The 20630-nt window shown below is 50.4% G+C and overlaps 11 protein-coding genes across 11 annotated transcripts; 7 read left to right on the top strand and 4 right to left on the bottom strand.

The window, feature by feature from the left end:
- Positions 1-448: 448 nt before the first annotated feature.
- On the top strand, positions 449-1915 carry Aud_008352 (cation efflux family protein family; the record flags this gene model as incomplete). The annotated part of the gene is made up of 2 exons (XM_043293229.1): positions 449-766; positions 842-1915. 2 exons carry the CDS (start codon positions 449-451, stop codon positions 1913-1915), a joined length of 1392 nt encoding a protein of 463 aa, XP_043149164.1.
- Positions 1916-2109: 194 nt separating this feature from the next.
- Positions 2110-3012, bottom strand: Aud_008351 (uncharacterized protein; the record flags this gene model as incomplete). The annotated part of the gene is made up of 1 exon (XM_043293228.1): positions 2110-3012. One exon carries the CDS (start codon positions 3010-3012, stop codon positions 2110-2112), a length of 903 nt encoding a protein of 300 aa, XP_043149163.1.
- A 591-nt stretch (positions 3013-3603) lies between these two features.
- On the bottom strand, positions 3604-4000 carry Aud_008350 (putative NADH-ubiquinone oxidoreductase 14 kDa subunit; the record flags this gene model as incomplete). The annotated part of the gene is made up of 2 exons (XM_043293227.1): positions 3604-3845; positions 3967-4000. 2 exons carry the CDS (start codon positions 3998-4000, stop codon positions 3604-3606), a joined length of 276 nt encoding a protein of 91 aa, XP_043149162.1.
- Positions 4001-4418: 418 nt separating this feature from the next.
- Aud_008349 (BOD1/SHG1 domain-containing protein) lies at positions 4419-6767 on the top strand (the record flags this gene model as incomplete). The annotated part of the gene is made up of 4 exons (XM_043293226.1): positions 4419-4634; positions 4698-5640; positions 5687-6722; positions 6761-6767. The coding sequence occupies 4 exons, from the start codon at positions 4419-4421 to the stop codon at positions 6765-6767; spliced, it is 2202 nt and encodes a 733-aa protein (XP_043149161.1).
- A 310-nt stretch (positions 6768-7077) lies between these two features.
- Aud_008348 (eukaryotic translation initiation factor 4E) lies at positions 7078-7837 on the bottom strand (the record flags this gene model as incomplete). The annotated part of the gene is made up of 2 exons (XM_043293225.1): positions 7078-7310; positions 7375-7837. The coding sequence occupies 2 exons, from the start codon at positions 7835-7837 to the stop codon at positions 7078-7080; spliced, it is 696 nt and encodes a 231-aa protein (XP_043149160.1).
- Positions 7838-8849: 1012 nt separating this feature from the next.
- Positions 8850-9687, top strand: Aud_008347 (NOPCHAP1/New4 family protein; the record flags this gene model as incomplete). Its single annotated transcript, XM_043293224.1, has 2 exons — positions 8850-9401; positions 9466-9687. The coding sequence occupies 2 exons, from the start codon at positions 8850-8852 to the stop codon at positions 9685-9687; spliced, it is 774 nt and encodes a 257-aa protein (XP_043149159.1).
- Positions 9688-10069: 382 nt separating this feature from the next.
- Aud_008346 (guanosine diphosphatase) lies at positions 10070-11697 on the bottom strand (the record flags this gene model as incomplete). Its single annotated transcript, XM_043293223.1, has 3 exons — positions 10070-10127; positions 10186-11524; positions 11583-11697. The coding sequence occupies 3 exons, from the start codon at positions 11695-11697 to the stop codon at positions 10070-10072; spliced, it is 1512 nt and encodes a 503-aa protein (XP_043149158.1).
- A 688-nt stretch (positions 11698-12385) lies between these two features.
- Positions 12386-13069, top strand: Aud_008345 (putative translation initiation factor IF3; the record flags this gene model as incomplete). Its single annotated transcript, XM_043293222.1, has 1 exon — positions 12386-13069. One exon carries the CDS (start codon positions 12386-12388, stop codon positions 13067-13069), a length of 684 nt encoding a protein of 227 aa, XP_043149157.1.
- Positions 13070-13596: 527 nt separating this feature from the next.
- Aud_008344 (translation elongation factor Tu) lies at positions 13597-15161 on the top strand (the record flags this gene model as incomplete). The annotated part of the gene is made up of 5 exons (XM_043293221.1): positions 13597-13762; positions 13817-13845; positions 13918-14180; positions 14239-14918; positions 14977-15161. 5 exons carry the CDS (start codon positions 13597-13599, stop codon positions 15159-15161), a joined length of 1323 nt encoding a protein of 440 aa, XP_043149156.1.
- A 1002-nt stretch (positions 15162-16163) lies between these two features.
- On the top strand, positions 16164-19024 carry sey1 (dynamin-like GTPase SEY1; the record flags this gene model as incomplete). Its single annotated transcript, XM_043293220.1, has 4 exons — positions 16164-16261; positions 16374-16829; positions 16918-18662; positions 18729-19024. 4 exons carry the CDS (start codon positions 16164-16166, stop codon positions 19022-19024), a joined length of 2595 nt encoding a protein of 864 aa, XP_043149155.1.
- A 502-nt stretch (positions 19025-19526) lies between these two features.
- On the top strand, positions 19527-20611 carry Aud_008342 (uncharacterized protein; the record flags this gene model as incomplete). Its single annotated transcript, XM_043293219.1, has 2 exons — positions 19527-19734; positions 19839-20611. 2 exons carry the CDS (start codon positions 19527-19529, stop codon positions 20609-20611), a joined length of 981 nt encoding a protein of 326 aa, XP_043149154.1.
- Between the last annotated feature and the right edge of the window lie 19 nt (positions 20612-20630).

Below are 20630 nucleotides of genomic sequence, written 5' to 3'. Positions count from 1 at the left end.
CACGAAGCGATGCAGGCATCGGGGATCCCGTTCAAATCTCCTTCAGAGTGCGACCTATGTTGATCGCATCGCTAGTTCACGACGGAGTTTCCATTTATACAGCACCGTCGTAATGGCCAGGCAAAAAAGCCTGTCGAATAGATGATGATGATTTAAAGCTGTAATCAATGGCAAGAGATGCCGGACGCCGGTGGAGGCGAGAGTCAATGATGCGATGAGTGAGTCGAGGCCTCAGGCCGCCGCCGCAGTCTCCCCGCCTTTACCCGCTCTCTCCTGATAACCATCGGTCGGAAGAGTGCGTGTGCTTTGGGAGTTGGAGCAATCTCCTATCGGCATTGCTCCAAATCATCCCTTCCGGTCTTTGTGTCCGGGGAATCTACTTTGCCAACCAGACTATATCTCGTCGTACATTGTTGGCGCAGGCGTCGACATTCTTCTGCTAGATGCTATGGCATCGAACCTCCCCATTCCTCGCCCGCCGCGCACGCCAACTCCACCCTCGGATGATCCCACGAGCGTGACAGACGGCCAGCCTCAAAGGGGGTTCGCTGTATCCTACGATAAAGATGTGTTGTCGCCAATGGTCGACAATTTCTCTCAAAATGGATTGAACGTGGAAGATCGGGACCGTTTGAGTCCTACCAGGTCATCCTTCAAACCAAGTCCAACGGATGGCTCTGTACAGAATGGTGCAAGCGGCAATGGCTCTGCTGGGCCATTCAACTTTCAGACCACAACTATGGCGAAGGGCCCGGTAATGAAATCTGTAAGTGCATGCTTTAACTGCACCTTCTCGCTCATTTCCCTGGAACGCTAATTGCCTTGCGCGGAATTTCGGTAGAACATTGGCCAGCGACGTGGACACAAGTATAAGCATAGCAGTATATCGCATCAAATATTCCTCGAGCCTCCTCCCCGAGCTCCGTTGGCTCTTCCGAATTCGCTACCTATCCCCACGCTCAAAGAATGTCGTTCTAGCATGTCGAAAGACCAGAAGACGCGGTTCTGGTGGAGTGTCTGCCATATGTTCGTTGCCGCATACACGCTCTGGAGCGCACATGGATCCTTGGCTATGACAGCGTTGTCTCACCTTATTCTGTTCGACTCTCTTGGAGCATTGCTCTGCGTAGCTGTGGATGTATTGGGCAACTTTGAGGTGTGGAAACGATCTTCCATTCGCCATCCATTCGGGCTGGAACGAGCAGAGGTACTTGCTGGGTTCGCAATGTGCGTGCTGCTACTGTTCATGGGAATGGACCTCATCTCCCACAACCTTCAGCACTTTCTTGAGTCAAGCAACAACCATGAGCCTCACCATACCCATGCTCATGAGCGCGTCTCTGTCGGCAGTGTAGACATCACTGCTGTGCTTGCCATCTCGTCGACCCTGGTCTCTGCAATTGGCTTAAAGAACCATGCACGAATGAGCAAGGCAATGCGGTTTGGATACATTGAGTCTCTGCCATCTGTTCTCAGCAACCCATCTCATTTTCTCACCCTTTCGTGCTCGACACTGCTGCTGCTTCTCCCTCTGGTGTCCATCAAGCTTTACAAATGGCTTGATGTTCTTCTGTCCGTCACTATTTCCATCTCCATGTGTGTGATCGGTGTTCGCCTTGTCAAAAACCTGGGATCCATGCTTCTCATGTCCTATTCAGGCACAGGGGTCTCGGATGTGATTAAGGATATTGAAGCAGATCCGTCTGTCTTTGGCATTGACGATGCGAGGTTCTGGCAAGTCCACTATGGATTGTGTATGGCAAATCTGAAACTTCGGGTGTCTGGTTCCGAGGAGAACCTGGTACGACTACGTGAACGAATCTCCAGCTTGATCAAGAATCGACTGGGCGGGGGATATGGCACCGGTGGTCAGAAATGGGAGGTTTCACTGCAATTTACGGTGGATAACTCATGATATCACTGGTTTCCATGTATGTCAACATCCTGACATGGTTTGTTCTGCGGTAGCAAGTGCATAAGTCCACTTCTTGTGCATAAATGTAATTTATTTATCATGTATCTGCTGAGAATTGACTGCTAGACTTTTGTTCAATATCATTGTTGCGCTTTCCAGGGATATCTTTCTTAACCTCGATCGTTCGCTACCTTTTAACGTACGAGCTTCTGATGAACTTTTTGAAACACAAATTTGCCCGCCTTCCAGCCATCAGCGTCTTCAAACCTGTCCTGATCGAAGACTTGGTCGATTTCCAAACCCGCATGGAATGCCTGCTTATCGAACAACCGAGCGATGAGCTTCTTCTCGCGTCCTGAGGTACCTCTCACATGAATCTCATCCGGCATCCCATGAATCCAGACGTGGAACCAACCCCAATCCAGGACTTCCGTAGCAAGACGACAACAACCCCAGTTACAGGTACAATGACGCAAGTCGATATAAAGGCGCGACAGTTGGAACGTCTGCCGCACAAAACTCATTGTACGTCCCCAGAGGTACTCCTTCATATTTTCGATATGCTGATCATGAATCTCATGCGCTCCTTTAGACGAAACCTCCTCCTCGGAATCCGGCTCGGTTTGTTCTATCCTGGGAATACCAAAGCCGACTTGCATCTCTTCCAGCTCCTCAATCACTTTGCGCCTGTGTTTCGAGGGTACCTTCGCATCCCGTACTGCCGCGATGACGCCTGGAAGCTCCCGGGATAGGAATTGTGCCAGGTAAATGTAATCACGGCAGTCGAAGACGAGCTCCAGATTGCGGACCTTCCTGAGATTGTCGAATACACGCGGATACTCTGCGCGCGCGGCAGCCAACAGATCGACTTGGACAAGGGAGAAGACATTTTCGCTTAAGTAGATGGGCATTGCCTCTTCGTATATGCGTTTTGAGGTCCAGAGTAGAGCGAGATTGGGTGTCCCATAGGTATCTTTTCGGTTAGGATCCATGAGCACCTCAACGGTAGTGAAAGGGCGAATGAAAACTCGTCCCATGACAAGAGAGTATCGGTAGATTTGATCTCTGGTATGGTGAGGAAGACTAAAGAATGGCATGGTTTCGGTAAGCTTGGGGATGGGAGAAGAGGTCTCCAGGAGGCATAGTTGAGAGTCTGGAATAGATCACCACATCTGAATCTAACATTCATATGTTCAGTCTAGTGAACTACAGTAGGTGATAGAGTCAAAAACCCGGGGTAGTTATCACACTAATGGCGGGTCAGTCAACAGTGAATGTATCATTCACTGGCCTAGGTTGGATCGAATTCATAGAACTAGACAACGCAACACAAGGAGTTGCTCGCTAAATTATACATATGGTCCTGTAATGCCTGGCATTCAGTCATTTCGATTGGATGCTGTGCTTTAGTGGAAGTGTCAGATCATATACTGCAGAAATAGTGTGCAATTGCAGTTAATATAAGAGTAATTGGGGTAAATATTGCTCATGAGGCTTAGCTTAAGCCTTTTCTCGTTGTCAAAGTTGCTTCTAGTGTCCCATCTTTGTCGAAAAATGACCACAAGTCACGGAAATGGATGGCGTTCTGCATTTTGGTACAAGTAATCAATAGGGCGTTCTTTCAATCCAGTAAAACAAAACCCTGCTGCTGCCTAGCATATCTCCTTCAAATCACAGACGTTGTGATTTCACGATGCTGCAGCCAGAGCGCCTGCCTCCAATGTTCCCTCGCGTTCATCCCGTCTCCGGCGCTTCTCCAGAATTGCTTCCCGTCGTTGAGCGAGAATCTTGAGCTGCCTGTCCTCAACACCCTGTAGCCAATAACCGAAGCTTCCACCGACGCCGGCGAACAGAGGGTACACCCAGAGAGACTCCTTGGCGAGAATAGGGCGCATCTCGATGCCGAGTTGCCAAAGGCGGACGGCAATGCCTAGTGAAGAGAGAAGTTAAAAGATGGTCTCACCGGTTTGACAAATGCCGACAGAAATCGGGGGATCCAATTGCCAGGTTCCTCGTCTTGAAGGAGATATCATTCCCGGCTGGGCACATACCGAAACCGCCCCAGAAGAGGACTTTGTGAACCATTGTGTTTGTAGTGGATGCGGACTGGGCGGATTGAGATAGGGAGGGGTCGCTAACGCAAACTGTGACCCGGAGAAGCCGTTGTGGTTGAATGAGGACAATTGCTTCTAGGTTCGGGCCCGGACAGAGACACAATGGGTCACGTTCAGCGGACAATCGTTCAAGATGAGGTTGCTTTCCTCCTCTCTCTTACTCAGGCCCGCCGAATCACCGAGCCGCAGTTCGCAATCTGCCCCGGATCATTGTTCCCCCGAGCTCGGCGCCGACTTTCACTAAATCAGGAAATAGTTAGAATCGCTGCAACAAAGAGGTATGCCAACATTAATTTGCGACGCGCTTCACTTCATCCAAACCAGTTTCGAATGCCGCTCGGCGGCGCCTGGTTACGTGCTTTCCAATTTGTTAATCTGATTATCTCATAATGGCTGGTCCAGATGAGATGTCAGATGTCCAACCCACTGGTGTCAAACGGCCCTTGCTCGATGTCGAAAGTCTACAGCGGAAGAAGTTTAAGACGGAAGAGCTGCCGTTGACCACGGCCCAACACACTGCGATCGAGGACCTACTGCACGCTTTTAAGAAGAAAGGAGGTTTTGATAATGTTCGCAAGAAAATCTGGGCTGAATTTCATGACGGAGTATGTTTCAGATCGATCTTGAAATTATCGACACATTCTCTAACTGCCGAATCTCTCATGTAGGAAGCAAGAGCGGAGTTTACGAAGTTATTGATCGAACTAGCAGAGTCGGAAATAGACCGCGAACCGGAGCTTCTTTCCCGTGAACGAGGAAAAGCTGCGACATTGATAGAGGGTGCAGTCGATCGGAGCGACGTCTACAAGAAAGCCGAAAAGCTTATTGATGCGCTGGCCTCAAATCACCTGCAGTTCATCTTAGATTCTGTCAGGGATATTCGCCGTCAGCAAGTCGGAGACGAGCTCGCTGCGAAAGAGGAGCAAGCCGGCAATAAAACAGACGAGGATTTCGCTGCGCAGATAAAAGCTAAACGCGAGATACGCGAACGAGAATGGCAGGAGACGGTGCGCAAACAGAGAGAACTTGAAGAGCAAGAAGCTCGTCGAAAGGCCGAAGAGGAACGCAAGAAGCGCGAGATCGAACGCCAGAAGGAGGAGGAAGAAAGGGCAAGGCGGAAAGAACGCGAGGAACAGCGACGTGCAGAGCGTGAGCGTCAGCGGGAAGAGGAACGGCGACTTGAAGAGCAACGAGAAAAGGAGCGACAGGAAAGATATGAGCGCCGGAGACGAGAAGAGCGCGAAAGATACCGTGACTGGGATCGATCTAGGGACCGTGATCGCAGTCGAACCAGGGACAGAGATAGAGACAGAGACAGGGATCGAGAGCGCGACCGTGACCGCGCTCGCTCAATAGGCTACCGATCACCGCGGTATCGCGATTCGAGGAGAGAGAAGTCCGCTACTCCGAAGGAGCCAACGCAGGCACCTCCGCCACCTCCGCCACCTCCTGTTGCCGTGGATGATAAGTCGTTGGAAGAGGCCGCTCTCCAACTGCTGCTTAAAGAAGGCGAGGAACTTGCCGCTAAGGCGCGACAGAAACCTGAATTTGATTTTGAAGAAGCCGAGGCCATCGAGAATGGCCTTAAGCCCCCGCCAACTAAACCAAAAGGTGCAACAGAATCGAGATATTCTATTACTCCATTGAAGTCCGCCAGTCCGTCTGTCGATGTGGATCAACTCCGAAGACGAGACTCGACTGTTGATGACCGTCATCGCGCGCATCGACGTGAAGGCAGCCGGGATCGCAGCCGCTCACGGAGAAGATACACCTCTCGTTTCGACGATGATCGTCGACGGGATCGATCCCGCGATGCTTCTAGTCGCCCGCGTGATCGTAACCCTGATGATAGAGTTGCCATACGCGATTTCAGAGCTAATCGATATGGAGACCGTAGCTACCGCCCTAACCGCAGAAGTAGGAGCAGGTCAGCTGGTCGTGGGTATGACCGGGACAGGGACCGCAGCAGGGGTCGAGACCGAAGTGCTGAACGGGAGAAAGATCGAGCTCGAGATCGCTCGCGTCCAGCGGATGAACGGGACCGAGATCGTGATCATCGCACTCGCGATCGCAGCAGGGATCGAGATCGAGATAGAGACAGGGATAGAGAGCGTGACAGGGACAGGGACAGAGAACGCGAAAGGGATCGGGATCATCGACGTCGCAGTTACTATTCTCGGTCTCGTTCACGAGCTCGACGCGGACGATCCCGCTCTGCCTCCCGCGCCAGAGATCGAAACCAAGATCGAACTCGAGATCGAGACCGAGATCGAGAGCGAAATCGTGATCAAGAACGGCACCGAGACGGAGACAAAGAACAAGACCGGGGCCGGCTCCGAGAAGGAGACCGTAACGGCGAGCGGGGAAGATCCAAGTCTCGCGTTCCGAATTCCTCTCGAAAACCGTCTCGCTCGCGACGGCGTTCCCCCAGCACTCTTGACATCGACCGCTATGTGCCCCCAACGAGCCATCGGAGCAGATCCCCTCGAAGGCGGGTCCGATCTCCAGAACGTCCTGAGCGAGATGACCGTCGAGGGTTCGTGGAGATTGATCGGTACATACCCGGCAGCGAGCGGGAACGTGAAAAGGCTCGAGACGGAGAGAAAGAGAAAGAGATACATAAAGAAAAGGAAAGCGAAGAAAGGAAAGATAAAGGCGCAGAGCTTCCTGATCGCGGAGCGGATGACCGCGGGGTACGGAAACTTAGCACCGGTCAAAGGAGAAGCAGAAGTCGTTAGATGCTCATCCCTTTCCGTCCAGCGTGATGACCTATCGAGAGCATCTCGTCTCTATTGCATCTTATATCATGTATACTACCCTACATTCTGGTCATCTATAATAAACAACCTAATGGTAATAACGATCAACAGCAATGAACGACCGGCAATACTGCTGTCCCGTTCAAGACGTTTGAGGAGCATCAAACGGTTGTCGACCGAAGGAACTCTTCAGTATCACGCTGGAAATGAAGAGAATAAAGATTACACGTCTTATATGCGCTGCAGAAAGCGGTCGGAGGTCAGATCGGGATCTATGGGACGTAGCCGATCAATAAGAAGTCGCTGCCACAGCTTCCTGATACCCATCATTCTCATCGTGTCGTTTATAGAAATACGAGCTGCTACCTGAACTGGCGGGCCGCAGCTCAGGCGATAGACGGTCGATAATGGTTTGCTCGAGGAGTTTGATAGAGCGTTCGTTCGTGCCCATTTTGTTCCACACGGAGATCATATGGGAGTTGAAACGGACAGAGGTGGAAACACCAAGGACATGGTCATGTTCTACGGAAAGCAGTCAGCTTGAATTCCCCGGATGCTCGCGAACACCGAGAAGCGGATCACGCGCCTTTCTCCAAAGCAGCCTGGAATTCGTTTGCCATACAAAGAATGGCAATCTCGTGGAAGAACTCTTGAGCTTTGCTCTTGGGGACCCGAAATTTCCAGCAACCGCCCTTGATGTTCTCTGGGTCCTCCCACACCGGACGGACGCCCTTCCGGAAGATATGGACTGAGTCTCGTAGGCGGATCTTATCCCAAGGATAGTTGTTGTAGACACGATAGAAAGTGGCAATGTCGGCTACATCCTCATGCAAGACATACAATCGGTTGTCATAGTCGGTGGATTCTGAGTGCTTGTCATACCATACTGTCCAGTGGTATTGGAGCGGCAGTGGGCGTAGTTTTCCGAGGATGTTCTGATGCAGCGACTTTCGCGTTGAAGAGGATGAGCACTCCGTTGCTTTTTGTGTTGGAGAGCTTTCGTCTCTTATAGGGCTTTGGTCGTCGACGTGTAGTTTGGGCACGCTCATCTTGAGGTGCTGGAGTTCGGATGAGTTGTCACGGCTGATTGAGCGGAGCTATTATCCAAGAAGCGTGTTAATTCCCCTGGGAGATACTTTAGCTCTTTGTCATCAGGATAGACTGAAACGACCGGGAATGGTTCTTCATGGAAGAGCCCCTCCACCCAGACTATCTGAGGCGGGTATAGTGTAGTACGTTTGAGAAGCGAATCTCCTGTACCTTGAAGTTAGCACGTCATTGAAGAGAATAGCTCCTTGTAAAGATATGCAAGACGAAAAGTCGCCCAAGGAGCCTAAGTCTGAAGCTATCTGAATCACAAACTATATAAAGGACTGAGATTGGGTGTGTGGGGTATGATTGAGGATAGTTGGGGTAAAGTAAGCGCCATGTTAAAGGATATGCGATACAATTGAAAGAACGTACCTGATACAAAGACTATGAAAAATATAATCCTACCCACCTTGAAAAAAAATGAATTGGATATCTTCTGGAGAAACTGAGAATACTGAAACAAGCAATGAAATCACGAAGACCTGGATAAAGAACCAAGTCTTGAAGAAAGATCAAGCAGAGCTGATTCCGTAGGGGAAAGCGGGGTTGGTAAACAGTCAATTAAAGGAATTACTTATCACCAGCTGCTGAGGCTCATCGTCAGATATCTGACTTAATAATATTAGCAGTCACCATCATGAAGAACTAGGGGCCCCGTTTCACATTCGTTTGTGCTCTGCCCACTTTTGATGGCTGCAGGAGTGCAGCTCTAACCAGGTCACCGAGATGCCACCATGTTTCTTTCCTTAGGTGACCGAATGATCTTCACTCTTTCTCTTCCATGACCCATATTCCACATGGCGCCTGCAATTCTGCACGCGATCGAATTTCATCACATCGTCTGATTCCGGCACGGTGGTGCTGATTCGATCCCCACCGCCTGGCGCGAAACACCCTCCAGGTGTTTAAGCGGGTAAGAATTTGGGGAAGAATTCTGCAGAACCAACCAACGACGACGAACGACACAGAATGGAGGACGGTGTCAGGAAGCGCCTACGAGCTGACGAGCCCCAATCCCTATCTTCCTTCGACGAGACATCGCCCTCTAAACGAACCAGAGCCAGAATTGTCCCCACTTATCGCAATGACGATAAGGACCTACCAACGAATTCATCCGCTGCAGAGCACGACGGAGCAAAGAAGCCGGAGAACCCCCGCAAGATAGCCTCCACATCTAGCGAAAGTGAGGAGAACGATGATGATGATGATGATGATGATTACACTTCCTCCTCTGGCTCCGATGGCGACAGCGACAGCGATGGAGATGAGGATCAAGAAGCCGATTATAGTTCCGACCAGGCATCCCGCGCGGGTTCTTCGCTACCGCGCATTTCGGCGCAACAGAAACCTCGGATACACCGCGTGACTAGGGAACCGGATCTTCTCTCCCGACTTTCTGCATTTCTGCCGAAGATGAAGAGTGCCAATGAGGATCTACAGCGAGAGATAGCCGCGGGGAGAGGCAAAGATCTACAACTAGACGAAGTGGAGAACCAGGAGGAGGGCCAGTACATTGAAATGGTGGGCTGAGTCGATTCTTTCTGGTTATGATTGAGAACATGAATGCTGACAATGCCGTCTCAAGAACCTCGGACTAGGCGTTTTGGAAGAGAAACGTGCTGACGGCTGTAGCTCTACTGATGAAGAGCTCCGCGACGGTCCAGAATCTGCAAACGATGAAGATGCCGCAGAATTGGATGTTGGATTGCAGAAAGACTCCGATATTCTGGATAAACTGATGGGCAAGGAGAAATCTTCGGATCAGAAGCCCACGATTCAAGATTTGACTGAGCCACGATCTTCTTAGAACATTGCATAGGCCTGGCGTTGACGGATTTTTCAGTTTTGACACCACGTTACCAAATTCAGTTGGCTCCATCTATGTCCTTGGAACAAAAAACATTTTTTTCTGCTCATTCATTTGATGTAGAAGTCAATTCTTCTGAATTAATCTAACAATCAGTAAGTCATTTCTTATGCACAGTCACAGGTATAATATTCTGGTACGGTTCTGTGAACCGGAGAGCAGTCGCCCGCAAAGAACAACAATCAGTGGTCTAGTACATCAAGAATCAGGCGATCAACGACAGTCAATGGTCTAATATATTTGCACGAAGGAAGAAGCAGAAATAGGGCCAATGAATCCATGGCAATTAAGTAATTAAAGCATGACATAGCAGCATCATCCATTATGAGATTTCCTTGATACGGCAAGTCCAGCCAGATTCTTGGCTCAAAAGGGGCAGACTGAAGGGAGAGACGTTAGCATATACAGTAAACATTTCCCGTTTCGTCCTTATCTTACCTTGCACCGAGACACCATCCAAGTTCTCTGTTCTTAATCTTCTTGGCAATCTTGACCTCTCGAGTCAGGGGCATTTCATAGCCAGTGTGGAGCAGACTCATCATGAAGTTCAAATCCAAGCACCACTCAGGCCGATCACGCAGCTCTTTCAGGGCGCCTTCGATGCCTGCAAAGATACCCCAGCTATCTTCGCCACCACAAACGGTCGACGTCAGCTGATGCAATTCATCCAATGTGAACGATTCAGGCATGCCCAGAGGCTTGGTACGGTCGTAAAAGTAAGAGAAGATGTATACGTCTTCCCTGGCAAACGTCTTCCCAAGCGACGGCTGGTGGACGCCGTTGAAGGAGCAAGGAGCAAGGGTGCATGCAGCCTCCTTGTTCAGAGTCTTCTCTGCAAGACCACGACATTGAGGAGCGGTAGACCCGACCTTTGGGCCAGCCATTGTAACCTGCACTTCCGGAGCGAGCTTGTGTCCTTCCGGAAATTCCAAAGTGACATTCTTCTCCATTCCGGGCCCGATACAAGGGTTAGGGATTGGCTGCTTAACCCAGGACAAGTCTTTGGGACTGGACGCAAGCATACTCTCAATGATGGATTTGTGAACGGCTTTGCGCGCAGCCATAAGACCGTAGCCGAGGTGAGAATGCTGATACAGCTCGAAATGTCGGCCACCGAATTGGAGATCGTACCTGTGATCACCTTCGGCCAAGCGCTCCGGCATGCCGCCTGACTTGCTCTTCGGAAATGTGGGCTGGAAAACAATTTGCGTAGAACCTCCACCAAGGTCAAAGACTGCGGCAGTAGGTGTTTCGTCAGGACCGCCAATCTTTCCGAGAAGGTAGTTCGTTGTGATCCAGGCATAGACACCCTCGTCAGAGCCATCCATGATTTCCACGCCTCCCTTCTCTTTGGAAACCACAGGGAACGGGTAAACAGTCTCGAGGCGAGTTCGTACCGCGTCTAGAATCTTCTGGCTCATCTCCGGGCCAAGCATGCGCAATCCGGCTGTCGCCTTTACAGCGATTGGCGAGCAAGACTTGTACTCATCAGGAACATTCTTCATTGCAACCTCCATAAGAGGATCAAGGCTTTTGGCTGCTCCTTCAGCATCCTCCTTGTAAGAACTCAGCCCGGAGCCGCCCTTCTTCGGCTCAGTCTGGAAAAACACTTCGTCTTCAAGTTCGGGGGAGGGGCCGCAGTTGTTAAATCGATAGACGTGAATTCGAGATCCTTGGCTTCCGGCATCGATCATAAGAGCATACTGAATCAATGGCTTTTTGGGATCGTGGGGCTTTAAACACTTTTCTTTGGTGGGAGCACTGGTGCTTGGTCGTTCTGAGTACATAATGAGTTATCCTGATCAGTAAGTTGTGAAAGGGGCAATTGAACTGACCTTCAGGAAAGCTCGGGCGCATTGGCCTTGACGGAGAAATCCAGAGTAACATCAACAACAAGGCTGCCACAATGGCGCCCGTCTTTAAATAACGGGATCTCTGAGTCTGTGCCATTTTTGCTAGTACTGAATAGCGTCGCTTCTTCGACGATTTTTGCGGACTTTCCTCAAGTTCCGCAGCTTGGGGAGTCTGCGAGTTGGATCGTCGATAGGGACTCGCTTCTGAATGTATATAGGATACCGTAGTTTGCAGATGTCGACTGTCAACTCCTGTCGACATGCGAGCAAGGCCAAATGGACAAACTCAAGCGGCGTCCACAAAGAAACGGTCTAAGTGCTTTTTCGACGGGGCTGGGAATGAGAATGAGAGACTAATTAACAACTAAAACGAGTGAGGATCATCGAATCATCAGACGCCTCCGAACGAGCCCAAACGAGATCGTGGAGGATGAGATGAAATAAGATCGATGTCAGAAATATGGCGGAAAGTCAGGGGAGAGGAAAGTCCAAGATGGAGACGAGACCCTTGAAACGATGGCAATAGACCCACTCGCTGTGGCGGTTGTTCCACATCTGCTGTGGCTTGGCTTCCTGCATGCGTCCAGTGGATAGAACAGTCGTGGGATCAACTTCAATGGAGTTATCTGCTCCTTATCTACACCAATCACTCTTTGTTTTCACCTAACAATCAAAATAAGTCGCACATATTTTCCATTCCCTTGAATATACGAATCTTGGGTGATCCCAGGTGTTCTTTCGCTTCCTGGCACCGAAATCGCCCTGCCATACGACGAATAGACGACATGAAGCACACACGCGGCTTAATATCGATAACCCAAGCACTTCGCCATACCTTCCTGTCCCCTTTCCAGACCACCCGTGTCCAGTTTCTACGCTACAGTTATGCTTTACGAGGAACGCAATTGAGGTTCCTTCAGTCTTCTCGCCAACTTCCCTCACAACAATCGAAACAGAAACAGGTCAGAGATGAAGATATTCGGTCGGAGTATATACAAATTGTCAACGAAAATGGTGACCTTGAGCCTGCCATGAAGCTAAGAGATGTGCTACGCTCTTTCGATCGCTCTGAACACTTCCTCATACAAGTGTCCCCGGCCCTTCCTGACCGACCACCAATCTGCAAACTTGTGAACAAAATGGCCATGCGTGAGCACGAGCGAGCTAAAGCCAAAGCTGCTCATGCCACTAAGACAGCAGTGAAGCAGATTGAGTTGAATTGGGCCATTGATAGTCATGATCTGACACACCGCTTGAAGCAATTGACAAACTTCCTGGACAAAGGTCGACGCGTGGAGATCATCCTGACGCGGAAAAAGGGCAAACGGGCACCCACTGTGGAAGAGATCAAGAACGTTATGGATAGTGTGTTGCAAGCTACGAAGGAAGCGGATGCGATGCAGATCAAGCCCATGGAGGGGGAACCGGGCAAACATGTCACCTTATTTGTGAAAAAGAAGGACAATTGACATGTCTTCGCCAGCTTGAGGTTCCCTAAGTTGTATTTGGCGTACATAAACATTGAAAACCCTCAGCAAAATGACATGTATAGTAACACTCCATTACTTCAAGTCTAACTTGGACCATAAGGTTACTTAGGTTCTACGGAGTAGATTGACCATATCAGCTTGGCAATTGGATGCTTACTCCACCATATAAGTCCTACTTGACTCTTCTGTCCATTATATTAGGAGTTGAGAAAGCCTGAGTAGATGACCATTATTGCGATTTATATATGTTTTTGCCTGCTGTTAACGTCGTGTCTTGTGGCACGATCAAGGTACTCCGTACTTTAGGTAGATATCTTGAATTCCACTGTTGCGCAACCTCCGCAATTCCGCACTTGTGATTGGGCGAATTATGACTAAGCAGTCTCCCCTAAATTTTTCGGGGTCTGATGGAGAACTTCTCGACCATCAGTCCGGCTCCATTCCTCCTTCCCATCGTGTTTGCTCTTGTCTCTTTTTGTCTGTCGTTCTAGTCTGGGGCAGTCATCATGTCGAGCATCTCCAGAACCGCAAACCTTCTGCTGCGCTCCAGCAAGGCTTCTTTGCTGCGCCCTCGCGCCATCAACCCTGTGCAACATGTATTTGGCAACAACAAACTAGCTGCTCGTGGGCTGGCCAGTGCCTTTGAGCGCACTAAGCCTCACGTTAACATTGGTAAGGAATAATTTTTCATTTGGACTGACCTCTTCCACTAACAATCTTGTATAGGTACCATTGGCCACGTCGATCACGGCAAGGTAGCTCCGAAACTCCCTTCACGCTTCCGACCTTCCCGCACCTGTCTTGTGCATTGCTCACACATTCTTTAGACCACCTTGACCGCTGCTATCACCAAGCACCAGTCGGAGAAGGGCCTTGCCAACTTCCTTGAATATGGTGCCATTGACAAGGCTCCTGAGGAGCGCAAGCGCGGTATCACCATCTCCACTGCTCACATTGAGTTCTCGACGGACTCCCGACACTACGCCCACGTCGACTGCCCCGGTCACGCCGATTACATCAAGAACATGATTACTGGTGCTGCTAACATGGACGGCGCTATTGTCGTCGTTGCTGCCTCTGACGGTCAGATGTAGGTGGAATATCTTGATGCATATTGGTAAACGAGTCGCTTACGCTTCCTCGAATAGGCCCCAGACTCGTGAGCATTTGCTGCTCGCCCGCCAGGTCGGTGTCCAAAAGATCGTTGTTTTCGTCAACAAGGTCGATGCTATCGATGACCCGGAGATGTTGGAGCTTGTCGAGCTCGAGATGCGTGAGCTGCTGAGCAGCTACGGTTTCGAGGGTGAAGAGACTCCAATCATTTTCGGTTCCGCTCTCTGTGCTCTCGAAGGACGCCGTAACGACATTGGTAAAGACAGAATTGAGGAACTCATGAACGCCGTTGACACCTGGATCCCCACTCCTCAGCGTGACCTTGACAAGCCTTTCTTGATGTCTGTCGAGGAAGTGTTCTCTATCGCTGGCCGTGGTACCGTCGCTTCCGGTCGTGTGGAGCGTGGTATCTTGAAGAAGGACTCTGAGGTTGAGATTGTCGGAGGCTCTTTCGAGCCCAAGAAGACCAAAGTCACCGACATTGAAACCTTCAAGAAGAGTTGTGACGAGTCGCGTGCTGGTGACAACTCTGGTCTCCTCCTGCGTGGTATCCGCCGTGAAGATGTCAAGCGTGGTATGGTCATTGCTGTTCCCGGCAGCACCAAGGCTCACGACAAGTTCCTCGTCTCCATGTACGTCCTGACCGAGGCCGAGGGTGGTCGTCGTACTGGCTTCGGTGCCAACTACCGTCCTCAGGTCTTCATCCGTACTGCGGGTAAGTTCGACGTGACGTGTCCAGATCTTCTCGGAGATATAGACTAACGGTTCATCAGATGAGGCTGCTGACCTCAGCTTCCCTGACGGCGACGAATCTCGCAGAGTCATGCCTGGTGACAACGTTGAGATGGTCCTGAAGACCCACCACCCTGTTGCTGCTGAGGCTGGTCAGCGCTTCAACATTCGTGAGGGTGGCCGCACTGTCGCTACTGGTCTGATCACACGTGTCATGACCGAGTAAAGGGCCGGTTCGCAGATAAGCACGAGGCATGACCGACTGACTGGCTGCTCTGTATTATAAGAAAAAAAAATATACTTTCAATGTCCTTTTGCTCGCACCTTCTTGCAGCGCGGGAAACGGCAAAGGTATCTATCAGGAAGGTTTGCGCCGGCGTTTTTGAGTCAATGTCCATGTAACTTTATTGTCTTGAAAGCATGTAGTTGGATTCTGTTATATCTCTCCTCCTCTATTCTATTTCCTAGATATGAATAAATGATGGCTATGGGCAAATTGAGAATCCGGCTCCGAGTAGGTGCCTTTTGGTGTGAATGTAGTTCTAAGATCGAAAACGGACATGTACCTCTCATTCATATATCTAAAGAACCGCGGTTGTCCCACTGAAGTTTCCATCTTTGTGGAAGATTTCTTTGAACAACTCAATTCCCATAGACAGCGGCAACAGTCAAATAAGTCAATTTCGTACGAAAGAAATCGTGTGAAAGTGGCGAGACTCGCAAGTGTACTGATGGCGGTGCAACTACCTAGGAGGTGACACCAACACTAGGCCAAAAAAGGGGGCTTATCTCGAGCTTGCACTCAGGCGGCGATGGCCCCCCAAAAGTGACGAGTGACGAGCGCCCCTTCTGGCCACAGGATCATAACACTGGCCGAACACCAGTGACCCTCTCTTACCTCGGGGCTTAGTTTGTTTGAACATCGCACGAGAGCCCGCGCGGAGAGTCTTGTGATTGTCGAGTCCATTCTTCCTCTTTTAATTTCCCTTGCATGGATATTTACATCATCTGCAATCGCTTATCCCACAAGCAACATTGCTCGTCATTACAACTCGCCACGGTCTCCGCATCTTGACGATTCCCCAGCCGCCGCTCAGTGGTCTGTGGTACTCTGTCGCACCTTCTTGATTTTCGCAACAACGAAAATCTCGACTTTGTCAAAGGAATTGACTGCGTCTCCGTCATTTCTTCATCTCCGGGCGGCTGACTTCGTACTATTCTGTTCACCATGGCGACCAATGGTCATTTCGCCTTGATTGGCGTCGACAATGACAAGACAGCGTACGAACATGGTGTGCAAGTAATAGACGAGAATAAGGAGTTCAAGTACGTTTCTTCTTCGTGCTCTGGCAGACTCAAGCTGTTTGATTCAATATCTGTTTGACTAGGTGAGAGTGCCAGTGAGGGAGTCAATGAGCTAACAGTCCACAACTCACAGTCCCAATATTTCAAAATATCTGAGCCTCGAAAATGTCACTCCTGCTGGTTTCAACTATCATCTCATTTCCGTCTTTGGTTCGCAGTCGACTGGCAAGTCTACGCTGCTTAACCATCTCTTTGGCACGCACTTCTCCGTCATGTCCGATTCGGAGCGACGTCAGACAACCAAGGGTATCTGGATGTCGAAGAACAAGAATGAAGGGGGCGCCGGCCCGGACCAAACTCTGCGCATGGCGGATAACATTCTCGTCATGGATGTTGAAGGAACGGACGGTCGTGAGAGAGGAGAAGACCAGGACTTTGAGCGCAAAAGTGCTCTGTTCGCCCTTGCTACGAGTGAGGTGCTTATTGTGAATATATGGGAACATCAGGTCGGCCTGTACCAGGGCGCGAATATGGGTCTGTTGAAGACAGTCTTCGAGGTCAATCTGCAGCTGTTCCTTAAGGACAAGAAGTATGTGTTCTGGTCATACGTTCAGTTTGACCTGACCCCGGTCTTCTAAACCCATGCGACTATTTTACTGATTCCTTTGGCAATGCAGCACCACTCACCGATCACTTCTCTTCTTTGTGATCCGTGATTTTGTTGGCACGACGCCTCTTAAAAATCTACAGAAGACATTGATGGAAGACATGTCTCGCCTCTGGGAGTCTATCTCGAAGCCTCCTGGCCTTGAAAACTCCAGTGTTCATGATTATTTCGATTTTCAATTCTATGGACTTCCTCACAAAAGCTACCAACCCGAGCAATTTGTCACCGAGACTAAGAAGCTTAGTTTGCGATTCCGCGAAGGCCAAAGAGACCCCAGTATGGATGCGCGGAGAGGCGAGTTCTCCGAGGGAGGAGTCTTCCTTCCGGAATATCATCGGCGGATTCCCGCGGACGGGTTTTCGCGATATGCAGAGGGCATTTGGGACCAGATCGTGAATAACAAGGATCTCGACCTGCCTACGCAACAGGAGCTACTCGCACAATTCCGGTGCGACGAGATCTTGAGAGAAGTGATGATAGCTTTTGATGAAGCTATTCTTCCATTTGAGGAGAAGCAGTCACAAGCCACGCGTCTTGGTGAGCCGGAGGTGCTTGGCGGTTTGGGTGCTGCGATGCGATCATCACGGGCCAAAGCTGTCAAGAACTTCGAGACAGAAGCCAGCAGGTATCACAAAGGTGTCTACCAGCGCAAGCGGGCGGAGCTTGAAAACAAAGTCGATACCCGCCTGAAAGCTCTTCTACAAGGTCAACTTAATGCCGCACACAAGTTGGGTATCAACGAATTCAGCGAGGCAGTCTCCTCCGCTGTGAAGTCAGGACAAAAGCAGGGTACAGGTTACGACTTTGCTGAAATTGTCAATGAAGAGGTGAAGAAAGCCATGGCTAAGTTTGAAGATGTGGCGCGCTCAACTGTGGTGGAAGGCACCACTTGGAGTGACTATAAGCAAGAAATGGCCTTGTATGAAAAGGAACTAGCGGAGGTTAGCGGAAGATTACGCAGAGAGGAAATGCGTCGTTTGGCGAATCGCGTTGAAAGATGGGTTCAGTCCCGTCTGGGAGAGTCGATCGGGGTTGAGTTCAACGCTTTGGGATCTGGACGCGCAGGAGGAGGTGCTCCGGAAACAGGCGAGAAGCCTCTTGAGAAGGCTTTCTGGGATCGTGTGTGGAACGTTTTCGTGGAGACGGTGCTTGATGCCGAGCGTAGGTTCACGGACCGCGCCAGCAGCTTTGATGCCAGTTTAGAGGAAGTGGATGTCGGTCTCTGGAGGCTCCGGAGGAAGTCCTGGGGTGTCTTGCGCGCCAAGATCGATGAAGAGATGACTGAGGGTAATTTTTTGCTGAAACTGCGTGAGAACTTTGAGGACAAATTCCGTTATGATGATGCTGGGGTACCCAGGATCTGGCGACCAACCGATGATATTGAAGGCATCTATACCCGCGCACGCGAATCAACCCTGACTTTGATTCCCCTTCTTTCGCGCTTCCGCCTGGCAGAGACGTCGGCCCCGCCCCCTCTTGATCGCTGGATAGGTCACACTCCAAGCTCTGCCACCCCCGCGGATGAGGAAGATTTACCACCCATCGGCGGTGTCGATGAGGAAGAGGGCAAGAGCTTGGACGAAGAGATGACGATTCTCAGTGAGGCTAAGCGTCAAGAGCTCACTGTCAGATTCAAGAAAGCCGCCGACGGAGTTTATGTCGAGGCTAAGAGAAGCGCTATTGGCGGCATGACTCAGGTACCTTTGTACTTCTACGGTCTTCTCCTTGCCCTGGGATGGAACGAAATCATTGCAGGTAAGTTTTCTATAGTGGAGCTTCCAAATGAAACCAGTTGGGCGGATGGGTTGACAATTCTTTTAGTGCTTCGTAACCCGGCCTATTTCTTCCTCCTGTTTGTCTGTGCCGTGGGCGCCTATGTCACTTATCAGCTGAACCTCTGGGGCCCGATCATCAAGATGACTGAAGCCGCTTCGAGCCAGGCGCTTATGGAGGGCAAGAAGCGACTGCGTGAGTTTCTTGAGTCTTCCGATACCGGGCGGCAGGCCATCGCGATGTCGGCTGGTTCGGGGCGCTCTGGCGAGCAATACGAGTTGTCTGATCTAAGTAAGAAGGGAAAGGCAAGAACATCAGCCGATGAGGACATGGACGACCTTTGAAGATGATATTCTGTATACTTAGTGTATTTGTCATTAGGGTTAGGTTTCTGTTCGAATACATAATTACCCAGGGACATCCCGAAGGTCCGGTTAATGACGGCTGTTTTCCTTAGATGAATTTTCGATGCTCATGCATCTTCGAGCTAGTATATCCTATTCTTAGAGATAGGCATTGTCTTTAACCGTTCGTACGATAATTGGCAGTTGGGGGGAATGATCATCCCCCGTCAGAGCGGAGTTGCTCCGACACTCCTCCACCGCAGCTATATGCCAGACTCGCTTCCAATGCCAGCTTTCGGCTTTATTGCTTTCCTTGAATCATGCTGAAGTGTTAACGTCCATCCAGCAAGACTGCACAATCTTATCTTTCAATAACCTTTTGTTCGAATAAGCAAGTCTATAAATATCACGTAATTACGGTACTTGCCGTGTCGGAAATCAACCCCGCACATCTGTATATAAAACGCAGTTTGCTCTGAGCCTCCTCTACCTTCTACGCGCAATGTCAGGAATCAGCGAACTACCCGAAAATTATGACGATCTTCCCGACAAGCGACGGTTCTGGCCGGCCGCAGCAGGATCCGCAGAGGAAGGATTGGGAATGCTCCGGCTCTTGACGCCGGAGGTTGTGGCCGACGCTGCGCGGACACAGATCCAGACGGGAGAGCGCGTCTGCTTGAACTGGGATTTAGAGAAGCTGGATCCTCCTGGTATGTGCTAGAGATCTCCATCGCAGGATCATGGACATGTACAGATCCGTGCCGCCTGTAGTTCAGTTCTCACGACAGATCCTGTTTACTTACATATGTGCCAGGATTCGGCCGCAAAGCGTTCGAACACAAGGTTCAATGGGTCGCTCCAGGTGTCGCTTTCGATGACGAGTATCATTTTAACCCGCAGCAATCGTCTCAATGGGACGGGTTCCGGCATCACAACGCTCCTGCGCCAACTTCCGAAAATGCGGACCGGAAGCTGTTCTACGGCGGGACAACCGCAGAGGAGATTCAGGATCCAAACTGCAATCGCATTGGAATTGGGTACTGGGCGAAGAAAGGCATCGCAGGCCGCGGGGTGCTTATTGATTACCTCTCCTGGGCGGAGAAGAAGGGAATTAGTGTTGACGCGCTGAGCCAGCATGTCGTATCATTAGACGATGTGCTGGCCATCGCGCGTGAATGCAAGATCGAGTTCAAGAAAGGCGATATCTTCTTCCTTCGCGTTGGTTTAACCAGAACGTGGGATACGATGGATGCACAGCAGAAGAAGGAGTATAGCCAGCAGTCCACGCCCAAGCATGCGGGGATTGAGCAGAGTGAGCGTGTGCTGCGCTTTGTGTGGGACAACCACTTCGCGGCTGTGGCTTCGGACGCAGTCAGCTTCGAGGTGTATCCGCCTTTGAATCCTGAGTACGATCTACACCATCGTCTGCTGGCTGGGTGGGGAATTCCGATAGGCGAGATGTTTGACTTGGAGGATTTGGCCGAGACGTGTAAGAGGTTGGGTCGGTGGACGTTCTTCGTGTCGGGTAGTCCGTTGAACTGTGGTCGGGGTGTTTCCAGTCCCCCTAATTGCATGGCGATTTTCTGATGCATTGTCATTGAAGCAC

This window comes from Aspergillus udagawae (assembly GCF_001078395.1).
Source record: "Aspergillus udagawae IFM 46973 DNA, scaffold_6, whole genome shotgun sequence".
Taxonomy (NCBI): domain Eukaryota; kingdom Fungi; phylum Ascomycota; class Eurotiomycetes; order Eurotiales; family Aspergillaceae; genus Aspergillus; species Aspergillus udagawae.
Note: the sequence above shows the minus strand (reverse complement) of the source record. Positions and strands in the feature narration are given on the sequence as shown.